The 19,718-nt window shown below is 37.3% G+C and overlaps 1 protein-coding gene across 2 annotated transcripts in view; it reads right to left on the bottom strand.

Moving 5' to 3' along the window:
- LOC126412290 (armadillo repeat-containing protein 5-like) overlaps nt 1–19,718 on the bottom strand; it is a 227,696-nt gene that overhangs the window by 206,337 nt on the left and 1,641 nt on the right. For both annotated transcript variants that reach the window (XM_050081806.1, XM_050081816.1), the window contains one exon: nt 7,498–7,675. In XM_050081806.1, coding sequence (XP_049937763.1) covers nt 7,498–7,675 — 178 coding nt within the window. The remainder of the gene's footprint in view (nt 1–7,497; nt 7,676–19,718) is intronic.

Raw genomic sequence — 19,718 nt, 5'->3', positions numbered from 1 at the left:
GCTTTGCCAACCTCCCCTTCCCATAACTGTTGAGATTCAGGCCATGTCTAGTGAAACCCGTCCTGCTGATAGACTCCACCAACACCACTGAAATGTGACCCATGCTTTCTGTCATCAGCGCACCCCCAAGTCTCATGTTATTACGCCTGACGGCTGTATTAAGATGAGGCCGATCGTGACGCTGAAACAGTTCCACCCATGCTTTCTGTCATCAGCGTACCCCCAAGTCTCATGTTATTACGCCTGACGGCTGTATTAAGATGAGGCCGATCATGGCGCTGAAACAGTTCCACGAAATGCACATTCGTGTTGCCAGTCTGAGTGGCTATCTTTTCCAGGTCACCATCTATGTCATACTCCCCATCCCTATCAATACTATTACCAGCCCCACCCACAATCACTACCTGATCCTCTTTAGTAAAATCCCTACATAACCCCCCTATGTTAACAGTCACCTGAGCCAATCCTGAATTAGGCTTCACAATGCTGGTGACCTGGTACTCACTCCCCAGCACTTCCTGCAACTGCTGGCCTACACCTCTGCCATGAGAACTACCTAACAGCAGAACCTTCTTCTTCCTCTTCAACTTTGCAACTGTTCTAGCCATCTACAGCTACTAGAGATTCCTCTCCACTAGACTCTGACAGTTGGTCATATCTATTGTAAACACCAATAGTAAAACTATCTGAAAATCTTCTTCTCCTAGCAGATCTCTTGCCAACAGCCAGCTCCCATTCCCCAACCCCCTTCTCCCTCCTCATCCTATCTAGCTCCTCCTGTGCGTTTTTCAACTGCACCTGAAGGGCACAGATCTTACGCTCCTGCTCCTCTATCAACTTACTCTTGCTACATAACCTGCAGTTCTACACCCCCCCACCCTGCAAAGACAGAGAGGGGCTGCCACATGATATTCAACTGACTTGGGAGAATTGTATTTCTTATTCTTTTTTTAAATATGGAGAAATAAAAGAGATAGTGAGAAGGTGACTACCACAAAAAATGTCTGATTGTCTGATTATATGACACTCATCTTCATCTCAGTTTCACACAACTTACTTATCTCATCACATTAACAATGATTTCACTGTCCATTTAATTGACACATGGCTGCTCCAGTCCTCAAAATTTATTACTTCTATCACAAAAAATGTATTCTTACAATTAATCAGTATTCTTCCTTTAAAAGTTTTTTATAATTTTAGCTGCGATTCAGACCTATAATTAATTTGAATGTCTACCATTTTCCTGTTGTGAATTCTTTCTTTGATCATGTTGATAGAAAATGATCCCACGGGGTATTTGAAGTTTGCATGACTTAAACTTACTGCTGAATATACAAAGTAAATGAAACACATGGATACCTATAGAGGATATTTTGTTCTAAATGTGATGTGTGGGATTAGTAAAAGTAGCAGATGGTGGATGAAAAAATATTCTATATAAATTTCACAATTATTTCCTAAATATGATGTCCAACACCAGAACATAAAAGGAATTCTCAACAGAGAAAAATTTTTAAGAATGCCAAATAAAGTGTTTTATGTTACATTTACGGCTAGCACAACAAGAAATTCTCAGCTAGTCATGCTTCAAAGAAAACTCATTCTCCAAAATCTGGTGGACAATAATTATTCATATATTGTATACGAGTATTTAACATTAATGCTGTACAATTACACAACTGTCTTTACTATACATCAACATAAAATCATTCTCGTATTTTCACAATTAAAATATTACAAAGATTATGTGGAGCTAATTTCAATATTTAAATTAATTTTAAGTGATTAGTTAAAACAGAATAGAGAAAAGAAACATTTTGACAGCCTCAATGGGAAAAATTTGCTGCACTGCATTCACGAGTACAATGTTCTAATTTAATAAATCATCATACCTTACTGCAAAATTTCAATTTTCCAGAGAAGAAACAATTTTCCGTATGTGTCATTATGCAGACTGTAGTAGTGATTCGAGAATTTCTGTGTAAATTCTAGAACCACTAGCCTTCAACCGACTCGAACACACGATATTCTAGATACAGGTGTGGGGTGGTAAAATCCTACCTACTGTGCATCACATGTTTGTGTGTGCAGGTTTAAAACCAGTCGCACGAAGAAAGTAGACGCAGCAGTCGAACGGCACCGACAGATACCTGTCGGACAATCCATAGATGTGTCAGTGAGTGTGTAAGAAAGAACCATGGGACCTATATGCAGCTCTGTACTCATTGTGTCACTGACTATTGTTGTGTGAAACAAGAACAGTTGAAAAAGTACTCTTGTAGACTCTTGACTCAGCCTTGTGAGAGGCAAGACGTCTTTTCAGTCTCTTTTTTCTGAAAGTCATGGTGTCCAAGCAGACTTTCTTTCGAAAGTAAATCAATTTGTTTCTAGCAGACGACTGTACGAGAGACTTACTGAAGTTACATATTATGTTGAAAGTGAGAATTTTTATTGTGCTTGAAAGTCAAATACATCATTGACTGATGAAATGTAAAGTTTGTATGGCTACTTATTTCACTAACAGAAAGAGGCTTGAAAGTTCCTGTACCTAGCGTTATTTGACAGAGAAGAAGTCAAGAGAGTTTCCAGCAGCCGGCTATCCAGTAGAGAAGAGTGGCTGCAAAGCCCAAGTAAGTCATCTCGTAAAGAAGTGGAATGTGGTTTGGGGAAATAAATCAGTATAACCCAGACCCACACTCACACTTTAAGTCATCAAAACGTTAGAAGACATATAAAAAATGAAAACTAAAGAGTAAATTATTTATTTTAAGCAATTCCAAGTTAGATGTTCATTTGTTTTACAAACGTGTGAAAAAATGTATAACACTCTGCCTGTCATTGCATCATTTTTTTTTTAGAGTAAAGACAGCAAAATAAATATGAATTAACTTGTGAAATAAAAACTGTTGCAACCTAAAAATGTGTCTGGTTTAATTATACTTCATGTTAAACATAAAGAATAAGCTCCCTCAATTGATTACCCCAATGTGATAGAGACATAAGAATGTTGCATCTTCAAAAGGCGAACTGAACAAGGTCAGTGCAAAATTGCTTCTACTTTGGGTTGAAAAACCAAATATGTGATTCTGCCAAGATGAAGCACATTTCATATCTTCAGCACAACTACTGAAACTATGGTGTTTAATTATTTACTAGCACACTGGAGCCATGATTTGTTGAAAATATCTGGGGTGTAGTTGCCAGTTCTGGGTCAAGTAAATATTGCTTAGCTAAGGAGAGCCTCCTAACAGTGTTCCTGGAAACGGCAGTTAGGCTATCTAAAGCCAACTCAACTGCTGTTAAAAATGAAAGGTTATGCAGGAAAAACATTAGTGAAAAATGTTCCCCTTCACTCTGCCCACCCCTCCTATATCCATCTCAACCTGTTCCCAGATATGCTCATTGGATGGCGTAGGCCTTGCAATGCAGTTCAGTGATAAAAATAAATTCATTGCATGCGAAACAGTTCAATGAAGTAAGCCAATACTACTCCCACAAAATACTTGTGATACAGGGCAGGCTGCACAGCAGGGGCTTGAAACTCATTTCTTTGTGCTGATGTACAGGCCACCTTGCAATAAAGCATGCCATTACTACTCCAACACAACATCATATCATACTGTGTAGGGTATATGTTGCGGCCCAGAAAACCATTTCTTGGCCCAGACATGTAGTAGATTGATTTGGCCGGTCAATACTGTTCTCACACTAACATGTCTGTCATGCAGGGCAGTCTATATGGCAGCCGCTGAAAACACTTTTACCCATAACTAAACTCCTATTGGAGCTAGGAGGTTATATAAACCCCATGGTGCTGATACTCAGCATCCCTTCAGTTTCTGTGCCAAATTTGGTTGAAGTCAATCAAGGAGTTTGGTAGCAGATCACAGACATGCAAACATACACACATACATTCTGCTTTATAGACATAACAGATTCATCCAGCGATCATCTGACAATGATATTGGATTTGTCGTCATATTACAATGAAAAAAAAAAATAGCTTAAAAAATACACACATATTCCAAATTAATAATTGCTTTAAGATGATAGGATAGATGGTTGTTTGGCTAGACAAATTTTATGGCCATATTCACAGTATTTTAACAATTTATGAAGAATTAAATAAATTATAACTTGTGGCAGATCATATGAAGGAAATGTTATCAATTAATGAAAACATCAACCCCATTACAAAACTTGTCATGAGCTGTAGAGTCTATGTTATAGTTACACAGAAGGTGCATGCAAACAGATGAACTAGGACATCAGCAGAGAAAAACAGGACTCTAAGATGACCATGTTCCTGTAAGAGGAGCAGAAGATGATCATGATATAATAACAAAGGCAAGTATTGCTACTACCACTTTCATTTTGATCCATATAGCACACCAGAAAAACATATTCAGCTTGGTGAATGGCAAAATTGGAGAAACTAGAATAGGCAGACACATAATATTATGCCCCAGATGTTGTTACAGGCTGTCAGTATCATTTGTTTGCTAAGGACTACAACTCAGAGTTAATAGTTTTTCGTGTACAATGGAGCAGAGGTCTCTATCTACCAGCAACAAAAACTGACAAAATAGAAGCAGCTGAATATTAACAGTTTGCAGTGAATGGTTCTCAAATTCTAATCTACGGCTCAAAATTGCCGAATGTTGACCTCACATTAGGACACAACTTTCAATGTTCATTTACTTCACAGGCGCTTCAAAAGACATATTGGGCACCAGCTTCGTTCATTGTTTTCACCTTCTGGTTGATGTCAAATCGAGAGATTGATAACAACATTCAGTTCAGACAAAAGGGAAATGTAACATGTACTGAAGCAAATGATAAAGCTAGTTACCTTCAAATCTCCTGTAAATTTTCAGAATATTTCTTCGGTTAACAAAACCATGCGTCATACTAAAAGGAGAAATAAAACCTCATGTTCAGTGTCCAGTTCAGAAGAACAGCACTTGGAAAGTATAACCACACTTTTTGAACATCTTGATAAGTATGGTCTGATGATTAATCTTTGAACGTCTATGTTTGGTACTCAGAAAAGAACTCTTTGGGCTGCATAATTATGCCAGAAGGCACCAAACCAGACTTGGAGACAGTAACAGCCATTCTACACGTACTTCATCCAGGAACTTTCAAACAATTGTGAGCACTGCTTGTCACACTCAACTTCTATTGCCATCACCTTGAAAATGCTGCATTAAACCAAGCTCCTCTAAATGATCATCTGAAGGGTAGTAAGAAAAATAACAAAAAGAATATCAACTGCACTCCAGGAGAAATAAAAAAAATTGAACAATGCATGGGAAGTCTCAACTGAGCTGCACTACTAATGTTTCCAAGTGTGGAGTATGAACCTGCATTGTTTGTGGATGCACCAAACTTCGCTGTAAGATGGAATTCGTAAGAAAATTGTCCCCCCCCCCCCCCCCCCCCAATGTCATTCCCTTGCCCAGAAGAATTACTCAGCTTATGACAGATAATGTCTCACTATTTATTTAGCAATAAAACAATTCACATATCTACTTGAAGGAAGGACATTTCTGTTTACACACATCATGCCCCATTAACTTATGCATTCAAACAAAAGAATGAGAAAGCTTCATCACTGTAACTCTGTTATCTCCCCTATATTTCTCAGTTCACAACTGATTTGCATTATGTTCTGGCACAGAAAAATGTAGTGGCCTGTCATCTGTCTAAGACGGAAGAATTAGAGATGACAGATTACAATTCAATAGCTGTTGCTCAAGAAAAAGACCAAAAACTTCAACACCTACAGTCAAGTTGTAGCACTTTACTGAAATTTAAACAGTTAACTCAACTTGGTGCATTACGGCTATAATGTGATATATCAACAGAAATGATCTGTCCATATGTTCCCAAACAATTTAGGATCAAAGTTTTTAAACATTGTTACAACTTGACTCATGCAAGTATGATATCTCTCATATTATCCAAGACTGTTTGCTCAAATTTTAAGAAGGATGTGAAACAATGGACTATACCACGTACATTCAGCCAGAAGAGCAAAATTACAAGGCATACTAAATCATCTTTTCAAAAATTCTCCAGCTTCAATGAACAGATTGAGGTGGTACATATTTGCCTTGTAAGTCCTCTAGCACCTTTTGATTGATTTGCTTACTGTTTAACTTGTATAGACAGACTCACCAATTGGACAGAAGTTGTGCCCCTCCAAAACACTGAAGCAGAGACAGTTGCAAGAGTGTTTTTTAATTTCTCAGTTATCTGATTTTGGTACACCACAAAAATTAATAACAGGTCAAGGAACATTAGTTTCAATCTAGTATACCCTGAGCCTTGGCACAGATTTGTGGCTATAAACTGACTACAACTACTGTGTACCACCCACTACTGGCTAATGGAAAAATTGACAGATTTCGCACTATGCTAAAGAGTGCCATATGAGTCTACACTAGAAACAAATGAAATAAGATGTTACATACAATATTACTTGGTTTCCATTTCTCCTCCTGGAATGAAAACCATTCTACAATAGCAGAAATGTTGTATGGTATTGCTATGAACTCAGGAGAAACTTCTTCCACGAACCTCATATCATAACCGACAGTGACCTTCCAACTTTTGTCACTGAACTGAAGAAAATGATGACTCTCATAAAATCTAATGAGTATTTCCCCAAGGCCAAGCAATCTCCATTCATCCAAAAGGATCTTAAAAGTGTAAGTCATGTCTTTGTTAGAACATATATGATAAAGAGGGGATACACACAAGAATACGAAGGTCCTTATTAAGTTATGCAATGTTTATTCAAGTTCTTCATCTTCAAGATTAAAGATAAACTAATCGACATTTCTGCTGATAACTGAAACCAGCCTATTTTCTCACTGGTAATAATGCACATGAGCATCCAAAACTAAGAAGTCAACTGCCAGCTGACAAGGATACAAAGCATTTCCAAGTGCCAAGAAATGTCGCACAATCAAGATGTGGTGAAATTCCCTGTCAAGTATACACACAGCACTGTGTGACATCCATGCTGAGGGAGAACAATGCGGGGACATACAAAAAGTGTAAACAGTGACTAAAAAGTAAATTAAGTAGCTCATATTATAGTTCCAATGTATAATTCCATTTTTTTTACAAATATAGATTCAAAGAAAGTATATGAAAATCACTGCCAGTCACCGCCTCAAAAAGAGAGAGAGAGAGAGAGAGAGAGAGAGAGAGTTTGCAAAAAAGTGAGTTGTCAAATGAAAAGTGTGGCAAATCGTGTCTGAATAAGTCAGATTTTGTACTAAACATACAGAATAAGCTCTCTCCCCCTATTCTAAAGTTTTTCTGCACAGGTTGCTATTATTCTATTAAATAATAATCATTTATTGTAAACATGTCACAAATTGTAGCAATGTGAAATTTTATGAAACAAAACAAAAAAGACTACAACCAATTTACAAGATTACAATGAGATCAAGTAATGTTACTAAAGAAAATTCAGACCTGTTCAGCACAAACATCAGTACAATGGTTTGTTATTACAGTGAGTGCCTTGAGCACCGCTTTCACAAGTTCTTTTCCCACAGCACTTTCCTGTGATGTCTTTAAATGAACTGCTACATTCTGGACCAAATTGAGTTCCAACATCTCTGTTCTATACTGAGAAACACTCCACAGCAATCTGCAAATATGACAAAATTATTAGAAAACGATTGAAGTTCTCAAACTTATGCACTGAGTACTTGCATTAGTAATTGTACAACAATATAGGAAATTCTTGGATTTACACTACACACAAAATCTGAAAAGGATATGGCAGATAACATGTGTAGCCACTTAGTAGGCATCTGGTGATAATATTTAAATGATCACTGGATAGGTACTTCATACATTAAACATGGCCAAATTTCTTTAATCAAAACCATTAAAAGTGTAGAACTATCTTCTATAGATAAGTCTAGAGGCTGAAGAAGTAATGGAAGAAATTTCTGCACGCAAACTCCAGTCAGTCTAATACCCAGACACACGCACGAATATATCATTTTTTGCTTTGTTCTTACATGTACTGTGTAAAAATATGTTGCAAGATGCCTATGATGAAATAGTAAACTTTAATGGTAGACAGTGAAGGGAAACAATAAGTGACTGCATCTCAGACACTACCCATGACACTGGAAGCTATGGCAATTTCTTTACATTTTTGAAAATTCTTAGCATATGGGAACAAATACTTTCTGGAAACCACAACACAGAGAGTTAACACTGATAAATTGATGGCACAGAATGTTGTAGGAAAGTTCTTGTATGATGTAAATACTTTAGGATTAAAGGAGACCATTCGCCGAAAAGCAGAAGTGTTGAGTTGTTGATAGGAAAAACTTGCTGTCTTTCAGAGTTATCTTTTGATGAGTGAGAGTATGGACACACACACACACACACACACACACACACACACACACACACACACACACACACACACACACATATGCCTATCCCCCTACATGGTGCCCACTAAACTTACAGTGCCAATGTTATTTTGCAGCAAGTGGTCTCATAATGGTGGGGGTAGTGTTGGATGGGGTGGGTATAAGGAAAGAGATGCATGAGATACAGAGAGAGATTGGGGGTTTGTGGCTAGAAGCTTGGAGGGAGGCAGATTTGCTGGCTAGGAATGTGGAATGGAAGGGTGGCAAGTACAGTTGTAGCAGCCAGTGGGAAGCAGCACATGCTGAAGGCTACATGGGGAATTGATTTGGGAGGGTCTGGCTGGACAGAGTAAGGGGAAACTGTTGGGTGAAGATTGAGGCCAATCGTTCATATAAAAATGAAAGTAATACAAAAGTGAAGGGTAATTGTCCTATATGGTTTTAGTAATTCAAAGGATGACACAAAATATACACAGGTACAACCTGCAAAGGGGATTCCACAACATATCCTCTGTAAAATGACCACCTAATTCATTTGAAACCAATGTCAGATTTTCATAAATTTTGCAAGTGTGTGTCTTAAAGAAGTGAAAAAGCAACAGGAGAGGAAACATTAAACAAGTACTTTACTGTTCTTTGATGGTATATAGCAGAAAATTACCATTTCAGAAGCGAATCTGCTGTGACATGTACATCACCTTTTTTGTGTGTTAAGAAAGTGCAATAATGGAGGATGTTGCTATCTTAAAGAAGCACTTGGTATATGTAATTTACCTAGTATTTTTTAATTTTTAAAAAACGAAGATCAATAATATAAAAATGAATGTTTTATAAATATATTTGTATTTGACTCATTCCATATCCCACGTGATGTGCTCATGATATGACATCAACAGATCTTGAAATAAATAAATAAATGACAATACCTGCTAAGAGCTTCTACTGTAGATCAATTAAATGTAAGATATTTCCATTTGGAACAATCTGGAAAGAAAGTTCTTGAAGGAAGGAAGAAAGCTTGGTGATTAATGTCCCCTCAACAACAAGGTCAATAGACACAAAATGCTAGCTCATGTGGGGATGGATGGAAAAGAAAATCGACTATATCTTTTTCAAATAACCATCGTGTATTTCCCTTTGAGTGATTTAAGAGAAACACGGAAAATCCAAATCTGGATGTCTTGACAGGAATTTATGTCATCATCCTCTTCAATGAGAGTCCCGTGTCATATAACAGGGCAACCTAACTTGAAGCAAGTTCTCAACTGTAGAGACAAAGTCAAACACTTTATTTACTTGTAATTAGGTAATTTTGCCCCCCTTGGGCATTGTATGATGTATGTATGTATATCCAGTTTACGATCTCCCATTTTTATCACTGCTGCGTCGCAGCTTAGGCTTCAGTACTGGCACACAATGTTATGGCGCATTATGCTTACTACCTGAGCCCCCATCTTACTCTGTTACTCGCTCCTGTGAACGGGAACTCTTTATGCAGATCTTGGTGCCTCTCACATCCATTTAGAAAAGGTAATGATTTTATTATTTTATATTACTAGTTTTTACTGAGTTTAACGAAGGCGGTGTTGGCCTGATATATTCAACGATGCCCTTTGGCTACACTGACACAAAGATTCTTCTAAGAAATACCAAATTAAGGTATTTGCTCTTTAAATAGTTGATATGTTTATACAAGCTTATAGGTTATCCAAGTCTGCACAACGCGATCATGATTCTTAAATAGATGTATTTGTTCTCTGTTTTCTATGCAGATAATCGGAAGATGCCTAAATAAGACGAAACGCGTCGTTGAAGAATAAAAAACTAAAATTGCAACCGAGACTGTTTTTAACCAATACATTTTATATCCTCTCTACTTCAACCATCATCAGTTATTTTGCTCCCCAAATAGCAAAACTTCTTTCCTACTTTAAGTGTCTCATTTCCTAATCTAATTCTCTCAGCATCACCCGACTTGATTCAACTACATTCCATTATCCTCATTTTGCTTTTGTTGATGTTCGTCTTATACCCTCCTTTCAAGACACTGTCCATTCCGTTCAACTGCTCTTCCAAGTCCTTTGCTGTCTCCGACAGAATTACAATGTCATCAGCGAACCTCAAAGTTTTTATTTCTTCTCCATGGATTTTAATACCTACTCCGAACTTTTCTTTTCTTTCCTTTACTACTTGCTCAATACACAGATTGAATAACATTGGAGATAGGCTACAACCCTGTCTCACTTCCTTCCCAACCACTGCTTTCCTTTCATGCCCCTCGATTCTTATAACTGCCATCTGGTTTCTGTACCAATTGTAACTAGCCCTTCGCTCCACGTATTTTACCCCTGCCACCTTCAAAATTCGAAAGAGGGTATTCCAGTCAACATTGTCAAAAGCTTTCTCTAAGTCTACAAATGCTAGAAACATAGGTTTGCCTTTCCTTAATCTAGCTTCTAAGATAAGTCGTGGGGTCAGTATTGCCTCACGTGTTCCAACATTTCTACGGAATACAAACTGATCTTCCCCGAGGTCGGCTACTACCAGTTTCTCCATTCGTCTGTAAAGAATTCGTGTAAGTATTTTGCAGTTGTGACTTATTAAACTGACAGTTCGGTAATTTTCACCTCTGTCAACACCTGCTTTCTTTGGGATTGGAATTATTATATTCTTCTTGAAGTCTGAGGTTATTTCACCTGTCTCATACATGCTGCTCACTAGATGGTAGAGTTTTGTTAGGCCTGGCTCTCCGAAGGCTTTCAGTAGTTCTAATGGAATGTTGTCTACTCCCAGGACCTTGTTTCGACTGGGGTCTTTCAGTGCTCTGTCAAACTCTTCCTGCAGTATCGTATCTCCCATTTCATCTTCATCTAAATTCTCTTCCATTTCCATAATATTGTCCTCAAGAACACCGCCCTTGTATAAACTCTCTATATACTCCTTCCAACTTCCTGCTTTGCCTCCTTTGCTAACAACTGGGTTTCCATCTGAGCTTTTGATATTTATGCAAGTGGTTCTCTTATCTCCAAAGAAGTCTTTAATTTTCCTGTAGGCAGTATCTATCTTACCATCTAGCCATCCCTGCTTAGCCATTTTGCGCTTCCTGTCGATCTCATTTTTGAGACGTTTGTATTCCTCTTTGTCTGCTTCATTTACTGCATTTTTGTATTTTCTCCTTTTATCAATTAAATTCAATATCTCTTCTGTTACCCAAGGATTTCTATTAGCCCTCATCTTTTTACCTACGTGATCCTCTGCTGCCTTCAATATTTCATCTCTCAAAGCTACCCTTTCTTCTTCTACTGTATTTCTTTCCCACATTTTGTCAATCGTTCCCTAATGCTCTCTCTGAAAGTCTCTACAATCTCTGGTTCTTTCAGTTTATCCAGGTCCCATCTCCTCAAATTCTCACATTTTTGCAGTTTCTTCAGTTTTAATCTACAGTCCATAACCAGTAGATTGTAGTCAGAGTCCACATCTGCCCCTGGAAATGCCTTACAATTTGAAACCTGTTTCCTGAATCTCTGTCTTACCATTATATAACCTATCTAAAACCTTCTAGTATCTCCAGGCTTCTTTCATTTTCCTTAGTAAGTTCATTCATTTCAGGTCTACTAATGATTTAAATTGCTTTTGCTTTGTTTTTGGAATTTTTGTTTATAGTACAAGGTTTTTGCCTTTTTAGTGATATGGTTCAGAATTTCCCAATATTGGTTGTAATGTCCGTTTTAATCTTGACTAGAGCTAGTCTTCTGCAATACACGAAACTCACTCTTCCTGGGACAAAATACTTTGATTCCAGATAAAAGCTAGCATTTCTCTCCCGTTCCCCTGCAGTTCTTCACAAACTGTTGTAAAGGAAGATGGATTTATAATTTTGTATGAATACTGTTAGGAAAGAATTAAATTTCACATGTCCTGTGAGTTCTTGGAGTTAGTTAGAGAGAGAGAGAGAGAGAGAGAGAGAGAGAGAGAGAGAGAGAGCGAGAGAGAGTACATAGTTAAACATGAATCGCTACACGTTTAAAAAAGTACTCTTCAGACACTCAAGTAAATGGTCAGCATGTTGCCAAATTCGTCACTGAGAAAGCATACTATAATTGTAAAACTGACTCTTCACTGCAACAACAGGTCACAAATTGGATCAGTGGAGCACACAAATAAATAATTATCCATATAAAAAAAAATCAATCAAGAACACCGCTCCAAAAGCAACGACAGTACAATGTACTTGTACCTATATATGTGTTTATCAGAAGTACTCATTATTTTGCCTACTGAAGGTAGCTATTGATCAACAATTCCGTCTCATAGTTTAGTAACTAATTATTTTACAGACATTCATTACAGACCAAATTACCAATTGTTTGTACATAACAATAATGGAATTGCCTGGATGGAAAATACATCAAATAAGTAAAATGTAACCACTTACCTATAGAGGACTGGTTAATGGAGCACAGAACTGTGTAACAGAAAACAGTTAACACTAGCTTCCGAGCTCTTGCTCTCTCTCTAGTAAGAGTACAACACCCACATACACAACTACACAGAAACCCAAGCATATGTGTAAGAGCTCAAAAGCTAGCTTAACCATTTTCTATTAGATATTTCTGTGCACAATGCACAAATCCTCTACAGACAAGTAGTTGTGTTTACTTTATTTTACATATAATAGTTGGTACAGTTTCGATATCACCATCAAAAGAAACAGCCATCTACCATCCACTGTTGGATACATGCCTTCTCTAGCCTTTTCCATAAAGTGTGGTCTTCAGTGACATGCATCCATGCAGCTCCCACATCTTTTCACATGTCTGTCCTTATCTATTGGAATCAAGCAGAGAACATCCTGGGTCTATTGTACTGTCCATTTGCTTGGCTGCATGTCCCGCTAATACCCACTCAATTTTCACAACCATCATAACTGTCTTGATTCTCATCTGTTCCCTCAATCATTTTTTGTTTTCCTGGCTTACCTCACATAGCATAAGTGAGAACTCTAGAAATATATAGTTTGTATACTTTCTATTTCAGACACACCAAACCTTCACTAAAAAAGAAAAAGAAGGGGGGGGGGGGGGGGGGCACACTCCAGACCAACTTTTATACTTTTGTTTAGCTATGAATGAAAAATACAAAACTTTGGATGTTGTACGTATTTCTTTTATATCTGTCGGTTGCTGTCCTCACCTGCGCCAGATATAAAAACTGTATCTGGTTCTAAGACTTCATGGTTAATTATGCAATTGTCTTTTTGATGTATTTACTGCACATTTTAAGATGTATTATCATTGATTTTCAGTCCTACTGTTATGCTTCCCTGTTATATTCTTCCATCAGTTGAAGTCTATCTCCACTAGGGGCAAACAGTGTAATGTCATCAGCAAAAATAGTGGTTTACGAGTGTTCTATTAATCCATATTCCTCCTTTGTTTTCCCAACTTATGGTTCTTTTGGGTATGCTGAGAAAACTTTTAGTGTTATGAAATTTCCCCGTGTAACTCCTCTTTCAATTCTGAATTTCTTGTTGTACCGCCAAAATCTAAAGGAAATAGTTGTATCAATGTATTTACTCTTTGGGTCACTGTTATGTTTTTTTTTTTTTTTTTTTTTTTTTTTTTTTTTAAAGGATTTGTAGTGATACAAATACAGCTGCCAATAAATAGAAAACAGTCTATTTATGCAAAATGAATTCAATTATTGCGATCTGAGAAAATTTTATTTGCAAACCTAAGCCGAAAATAATTTGTAATCAGTCTAAATAAAGCAAAAAATAATCATATTAAATGAACAATTTTATTTTATTTATCACCAGAAGAACTAACAGTGTCCAAAGAAATAAATTTGAAATTGTTCATTAAAATAAAATTATTCTCTTCATAGATCTTCTGTCTGCACAAAAGAACAGAAGGATGGAAGAGATATATATATAGTGTAAAATAAAAAATAAACTGGACAAATTATATTAGAGATTATTGTTTTATGTTGTTCTGCTTTCTCTGTTTCTTACCTGAAAAGCCCAATCTGAATCTTCAGATGCTGAGCAAACACAAATTAAAGTGAATAAACATTTTTTAAATTCAGTTTAAGGGAACACAACAGCCTGTCAGTACTCTTCTGAATTATAGACTCATATCACTGTATCAATATGCAGAGGATTTGGGAACATGTACTATGTTCGAAAGTTATAAAATATCTTGAAGAAAATTATATATTCACATACAGCCAGCACAGATTCAGAAAATACAGTTCTTGTAAAATACAACTGACTCTTAATTCTAATGAAATAATGAGAGCTATTGACAAGGAAGCCCCAGCTGATTCTTCAGTTCCACAAGAAGGCTGAGCAGTCAATATCTCACTTCTGTGGCTGAGCTCTGTTGGTGTAGGCACCAAGGTAACTTTTTTCCACAAATGGCAAATGCAAATAAATGTGCACTAATTATCTCTCAACAAAGAATCAGAAAACTCTGTCCACCCAGGAAGTAGATCATGTCTCTAGTTTCCACCATTGCTCAGCCTCTGTCTCATTTTCATAATTAAACTTTTCCTGCAAGCCTTCACCTCCTCAAAAACAATAGTATCCTATGGGTGTAAAAAAATTAAATAGTCAAAAACAACATGTAAGTCGAAATTAAAGACTCAGCAGATAAATGATGTAGCTGCAGACAATGTCGTCTGGAACCTTATTTCTTAGCACACATGTACAACCTCATCATGTAGGATTTCCCAAAACAATTTCAAATTAAGACTTACATGTTGGCTACTTTGATCAATTTGGAAACATATTGTCTCTCAGGTCAACAATCTCGTATCCTCAAACCAACATTTAGTGTGATATGAGGTGAAACCAGAAAGTAAGTTCTGATCACATCCAGAGATGACATGAGTAGTCAGGAGTACACATACACTGGAGTAGAGAGGAGGTATGTGGGAATAAAACAATGCAGTTTCAGTCTTGTGGTGGCAGTGGTTACCGCAAATGCTACAATAAAATGGCTGCTCTGATATTGTCTCCCGCCAACTCTAAGATGAATGCAGTTATCCATTATTTGCACACTCAGAAGCAATCTCCAGCAGCAGCCGAGATCCATAACCAATTGTACCACTATGCCATGGGCACGGATACAATATTATTAGCAACAGCGCAATCAAATGATGGTGTGGGCAATTCACTGAAGGATGAACCAATACTCACAACAAAGATCATAGTGGCTGACCACTCCTCGTGACACCAGAACTAATATAAAGGGTTTGGTAAGTGATTCTGCAGAACTCTCTCGTCAATTCCCCCAGAAGTTTCACTCTCTGGTGCACAAAATTGTCTCCTAGTGGCTTGGTTTTCACAGTGTGCATGATGGGTTCCTAAGGAACTGGCAGGTGAACATGAAACAAAACGTCTGGCTGCAGTATTACATACCTACAGCAGCACACAGAGAAAAGTGACCAGTTTCTCGACCACACTGTCAGTGGGGATGAAACATGGGTGTCGAATGCCACACCAGAAATAAAACAACAATCCATTCATTGGAGACATAGTTGTTCACCTGGAAAGATCAAGTTAAGCAGAGGGTCTCTGCCAAAAAATATTATGTGCACCATCTTCTGGGATCAACATGGTGTTCTTCTGTCCAAGTTTTTAATGCCAGAGGAGACTATAAATGCTGATGGATATTGTGAGACACTGAAAAATCCAAGGAGGGCAGTCCAGAACAGGATATGTAGGATGTTGACAAGAGGCATTACACTTATGCATGAAAATGCAAGAGCCCATGCAGACAATGCCACATGAAACGTGTTGAATCAGTTTGGACGAGAGTTTTTGTACCATCCACCCTACAACACTAACCTCGACCTAAGTGATTTTCAACTCATTCCTCTCATGAAGGGTCCTCTGGCAGGAAAATATTTCCACAACAAAGGTGAGGTGCAGAATGAAATGAATTCGTGAATAAAGATGTTGGTGGCAGACTCCTATGACATGGGCATACAACTGACGGTGCACCATGTTAAGAAGTAACCAGTGGCAATGTAAAGATTCCAATAAATATTTCTTACACAGTAATGTTTTTGTTTTCTTTATTGCATTGGAAATTACTTTCTGGATGCACCTCATACATCAATCTACTAATTTCAATTTTTGACACCTTTATCATGAAATATTATCTTGCGAAGTCAACATGTGCTTCACATACAGAGTATGACCAATATATTGGTTCTCTGTGTCTTCACAATCAAGTATGCTGTCCATATACTGCCAGATGTGAAATCTTTCAGGTTCTTCATGAGGACAAACATTCTTTCTGAGGCACAAAAGAACAACTACAAGATTGAAAAGAGGCATTAGTCTAACATATGTTGAGAAGAAGTTTCTTTTTGCCTGTGTTATTACTAGTACTACTTTTTTATGAAATACAAGCTAGTTTTGGACTACACTGAGATGTTCTCAACATAACAACATGGCAAGTGCCTTGTTGGACATATTTCATATGGATGTGCAAGTGCAACATTCATTACATCATCAGCTACTATGCAAATCCATCTCTCACATCTCTAGTAGAACTCAAATTTTGACAAGCAATATGCCTTTTTCGAATTCATGCTGTCCTTACTGCTGTGAGCAGTTTTCTGATTGTGGTATCAAATGTGGTGTATGCTACCTGACTCGATTCCATCTCAGAAACAGCACAATATTTTCTGTAAGAAGGTTGCCTGGTAGTGCTCAGCTTCAGATAAACACACAGTTTAGGCATTCTTTATGCTGCACCTCTGACTCATTAAATCAAAGCAGCCACACTGTTGAGTACTAAACAAGACAATTACAAAGTGATCACTTCAGTCCACTGCAGCCTGACATCTTATGCTCATTACGGTTCAGCCAACAAGAGAATGACAAATACTATGTATGTGACTCGTCATCATACAATTGGGCATACAAGTCAAAAATTGTATAGGTATGTAACACTGATTGTAACATCATGCTGCATCTCTGCAATCCTTCGCACTCAGCCACAGCATGAAAGACCCTAAGATCTTGATTTTCAGGGCCATTTCTGTGAAGACACAGTTTTTTGTGTTATGGAACAAACCATAGACCATAAACATCTTCCACCCAATATCATCCTGGATAATGCACAGTGATTATAATGGGGAAATACTGTCAAATGTGAAAGAAGGTTCAAGTGTACCCCAAGGGAATGTTATCTGGCTGTTAATATTGAAAATTTTATATACATCACCTGGTGAAAATGTCTGGAGCTCCACGAGACTGCCCATGGAAGATACTGTTGTATATGAAAGGGTTACAGTTCTTGGAAATTGTTAAGCAATACAGGAAGATTTGTGAAGGATCAATGCTTCTGCTGGAATGGGCAGTTGACTGTAATAACGAACTATTTCAGACTCCTGTTTTCTGGGTTAAAACTGGATTCTTCTTATTATTTACCTCGCAAAGGACAAAACAATAACTGGTGAACACTTCACTAGTGTCTCGGAACAATCAGACGAAAAAATGCATGAGAAGGGGCCCGGTTGGCAAAGAATTATAACAGCTTTCATTAGGACTCCTGCTCAAAAAGACTTTTGGCAATGGGAAAACCACAAAAATCTGAAGTAAAAACTATTATGTGACAGTCATACTATTCAGCAGATTTGGCACCTTCTGACTTATGTCTGTTCCCACACTAAATGCAGTTTGTAGTCGGAAAATATTTTAAATCTAATGAATGGATTATTGCACATGTAGATAGGTATTTTACCTAACATCCAGAATCTACTCAACTGAAAAATTTTGCACAAGATGTGCAATGGCTTAAAAGGAGATTACGTTAAAAAATAAGTGAAAACACACTTTCAATGCCATGGCATGGAAATTTTCTTCTTGCTCTCAAAGATATATCATCAGCCTGATGGATTATGTTAGTGTTATGTTTCAGCATACCAATTTAATGCTCAAGTACACTGTGACTGCTGATCAGTATGGCAGATGGACCTGAATGAGAAAGTAGCCACTGTAGAGTAATTTCTCACGAATCAGTATTGCTTCCTTGGGCGCATCAGGCAAATGTCATTTGATACAAGTAACCTCTACTTGATTCCTTGGGCATGAAATCTGAATTGCCTACTGTATTTTATGTGCAGCTCCGAGAGGGAATAAGAGCTGTGTACAAGAGCGTGCAGAGATATCTCATAAAGTGGCATATCTGACCAGCCAATGCCTGAAAATGAATGGTGAAGGGAACAGCAGCAGAACTTTATGTATTATGGCCACACATTGGTCCTCCACCCTTAGGTCTTGTATTACCTGTCATCCTTTCTAAGGATAACTTAACTTTTGAACATACACTTCTCAGAAGGTTGAAAGCATCTCTTGAATATGTAGGCACACTGGACTTCTCTGTTTGAGAAACTTCAAATCTTCTTTGTAAGTTTTGAATCTTTTCACATTTCACTGCTATGTAGCAGCATTCAGTTATTACATTTATCTGTCTTCCTTCCTTCCTGATGTAGTGTTAAAATCAATTTATATCATGGAAATTCATTTTCCTGATATAAATTGCCTGCCTGAGATGTATTTGGTTCCTTCAGCTTCTTGCTCTGGCATCTTCTATTCTGGACTTGTTCTCCCATTCGCAATTTTATGTCAACAAAGGTTTGGGGAGAAAGGAAGAAGAAGAAACTCGAGTGGCTTCCTGGACTGGTGCTATGCTGATCACTTTGAATGCTGGTAAGCACAGAACATATTTGCTGCTGAATTCACTCTTACATATGCAATTGTATATACAGATGTTCATTTTGTCATTTCAGGCTTCTGTCTGCGACACATGCTAAGGCAGCTAAGACAGGCCACCCAAAATAAAGTCACAGTGATCAAATATATCAAGGTATGGTTTTTGCTAGGTTACAACAGGAAATGGGTCAATTTTTTTTTCAATAAGCAAGTAATTTTAATGTTTATAACTATCAAATTATTACACACTTTTAAAAAAATAGAACTATAATACACTTTTTACTGCAGCATCGGAAGAAGTATCTTCACAGAAGTGTGAAAAAAAATCACACAACAAAAAATGCTTTCATCAACTCTAAATCCTCACTATATTATCCATAAGAAATTTAATTGGCTCTGGCAGGTTGTCGATTACATCTAAATGTATGTATCTGGTTCGGTAAACACTACATTAGATCCTTGGAGTACTTTCTCAAGAATTTTTTGAGCCTTGAATTATAATCATACTTATTTATTTATTTACTTCACTTTATTCTGTTTTATAAGAAATGAGGTATACTGATTCT

The sequence above is a fragment of the Schistocerca serialis genome, chromosome 1, assembly GCF_023864345.2.
Source record: "Schistocerca serialis cubense isolate TAMUIC-IGC-003099 chromosome 1, iqSchSeri2.2, whole genome shotgun sequence".
Lineage (NCBI taxonomy): Eukaryota > Metazoa > Arthropoda > Insecta > Orthoptera > Acrididae > Schistocerca > Schistocerca serialis.
Note: the sequence above shows the minus strand (reverse complement) of the source record. Positions and strands in the feature narration are given on the sequence as shown.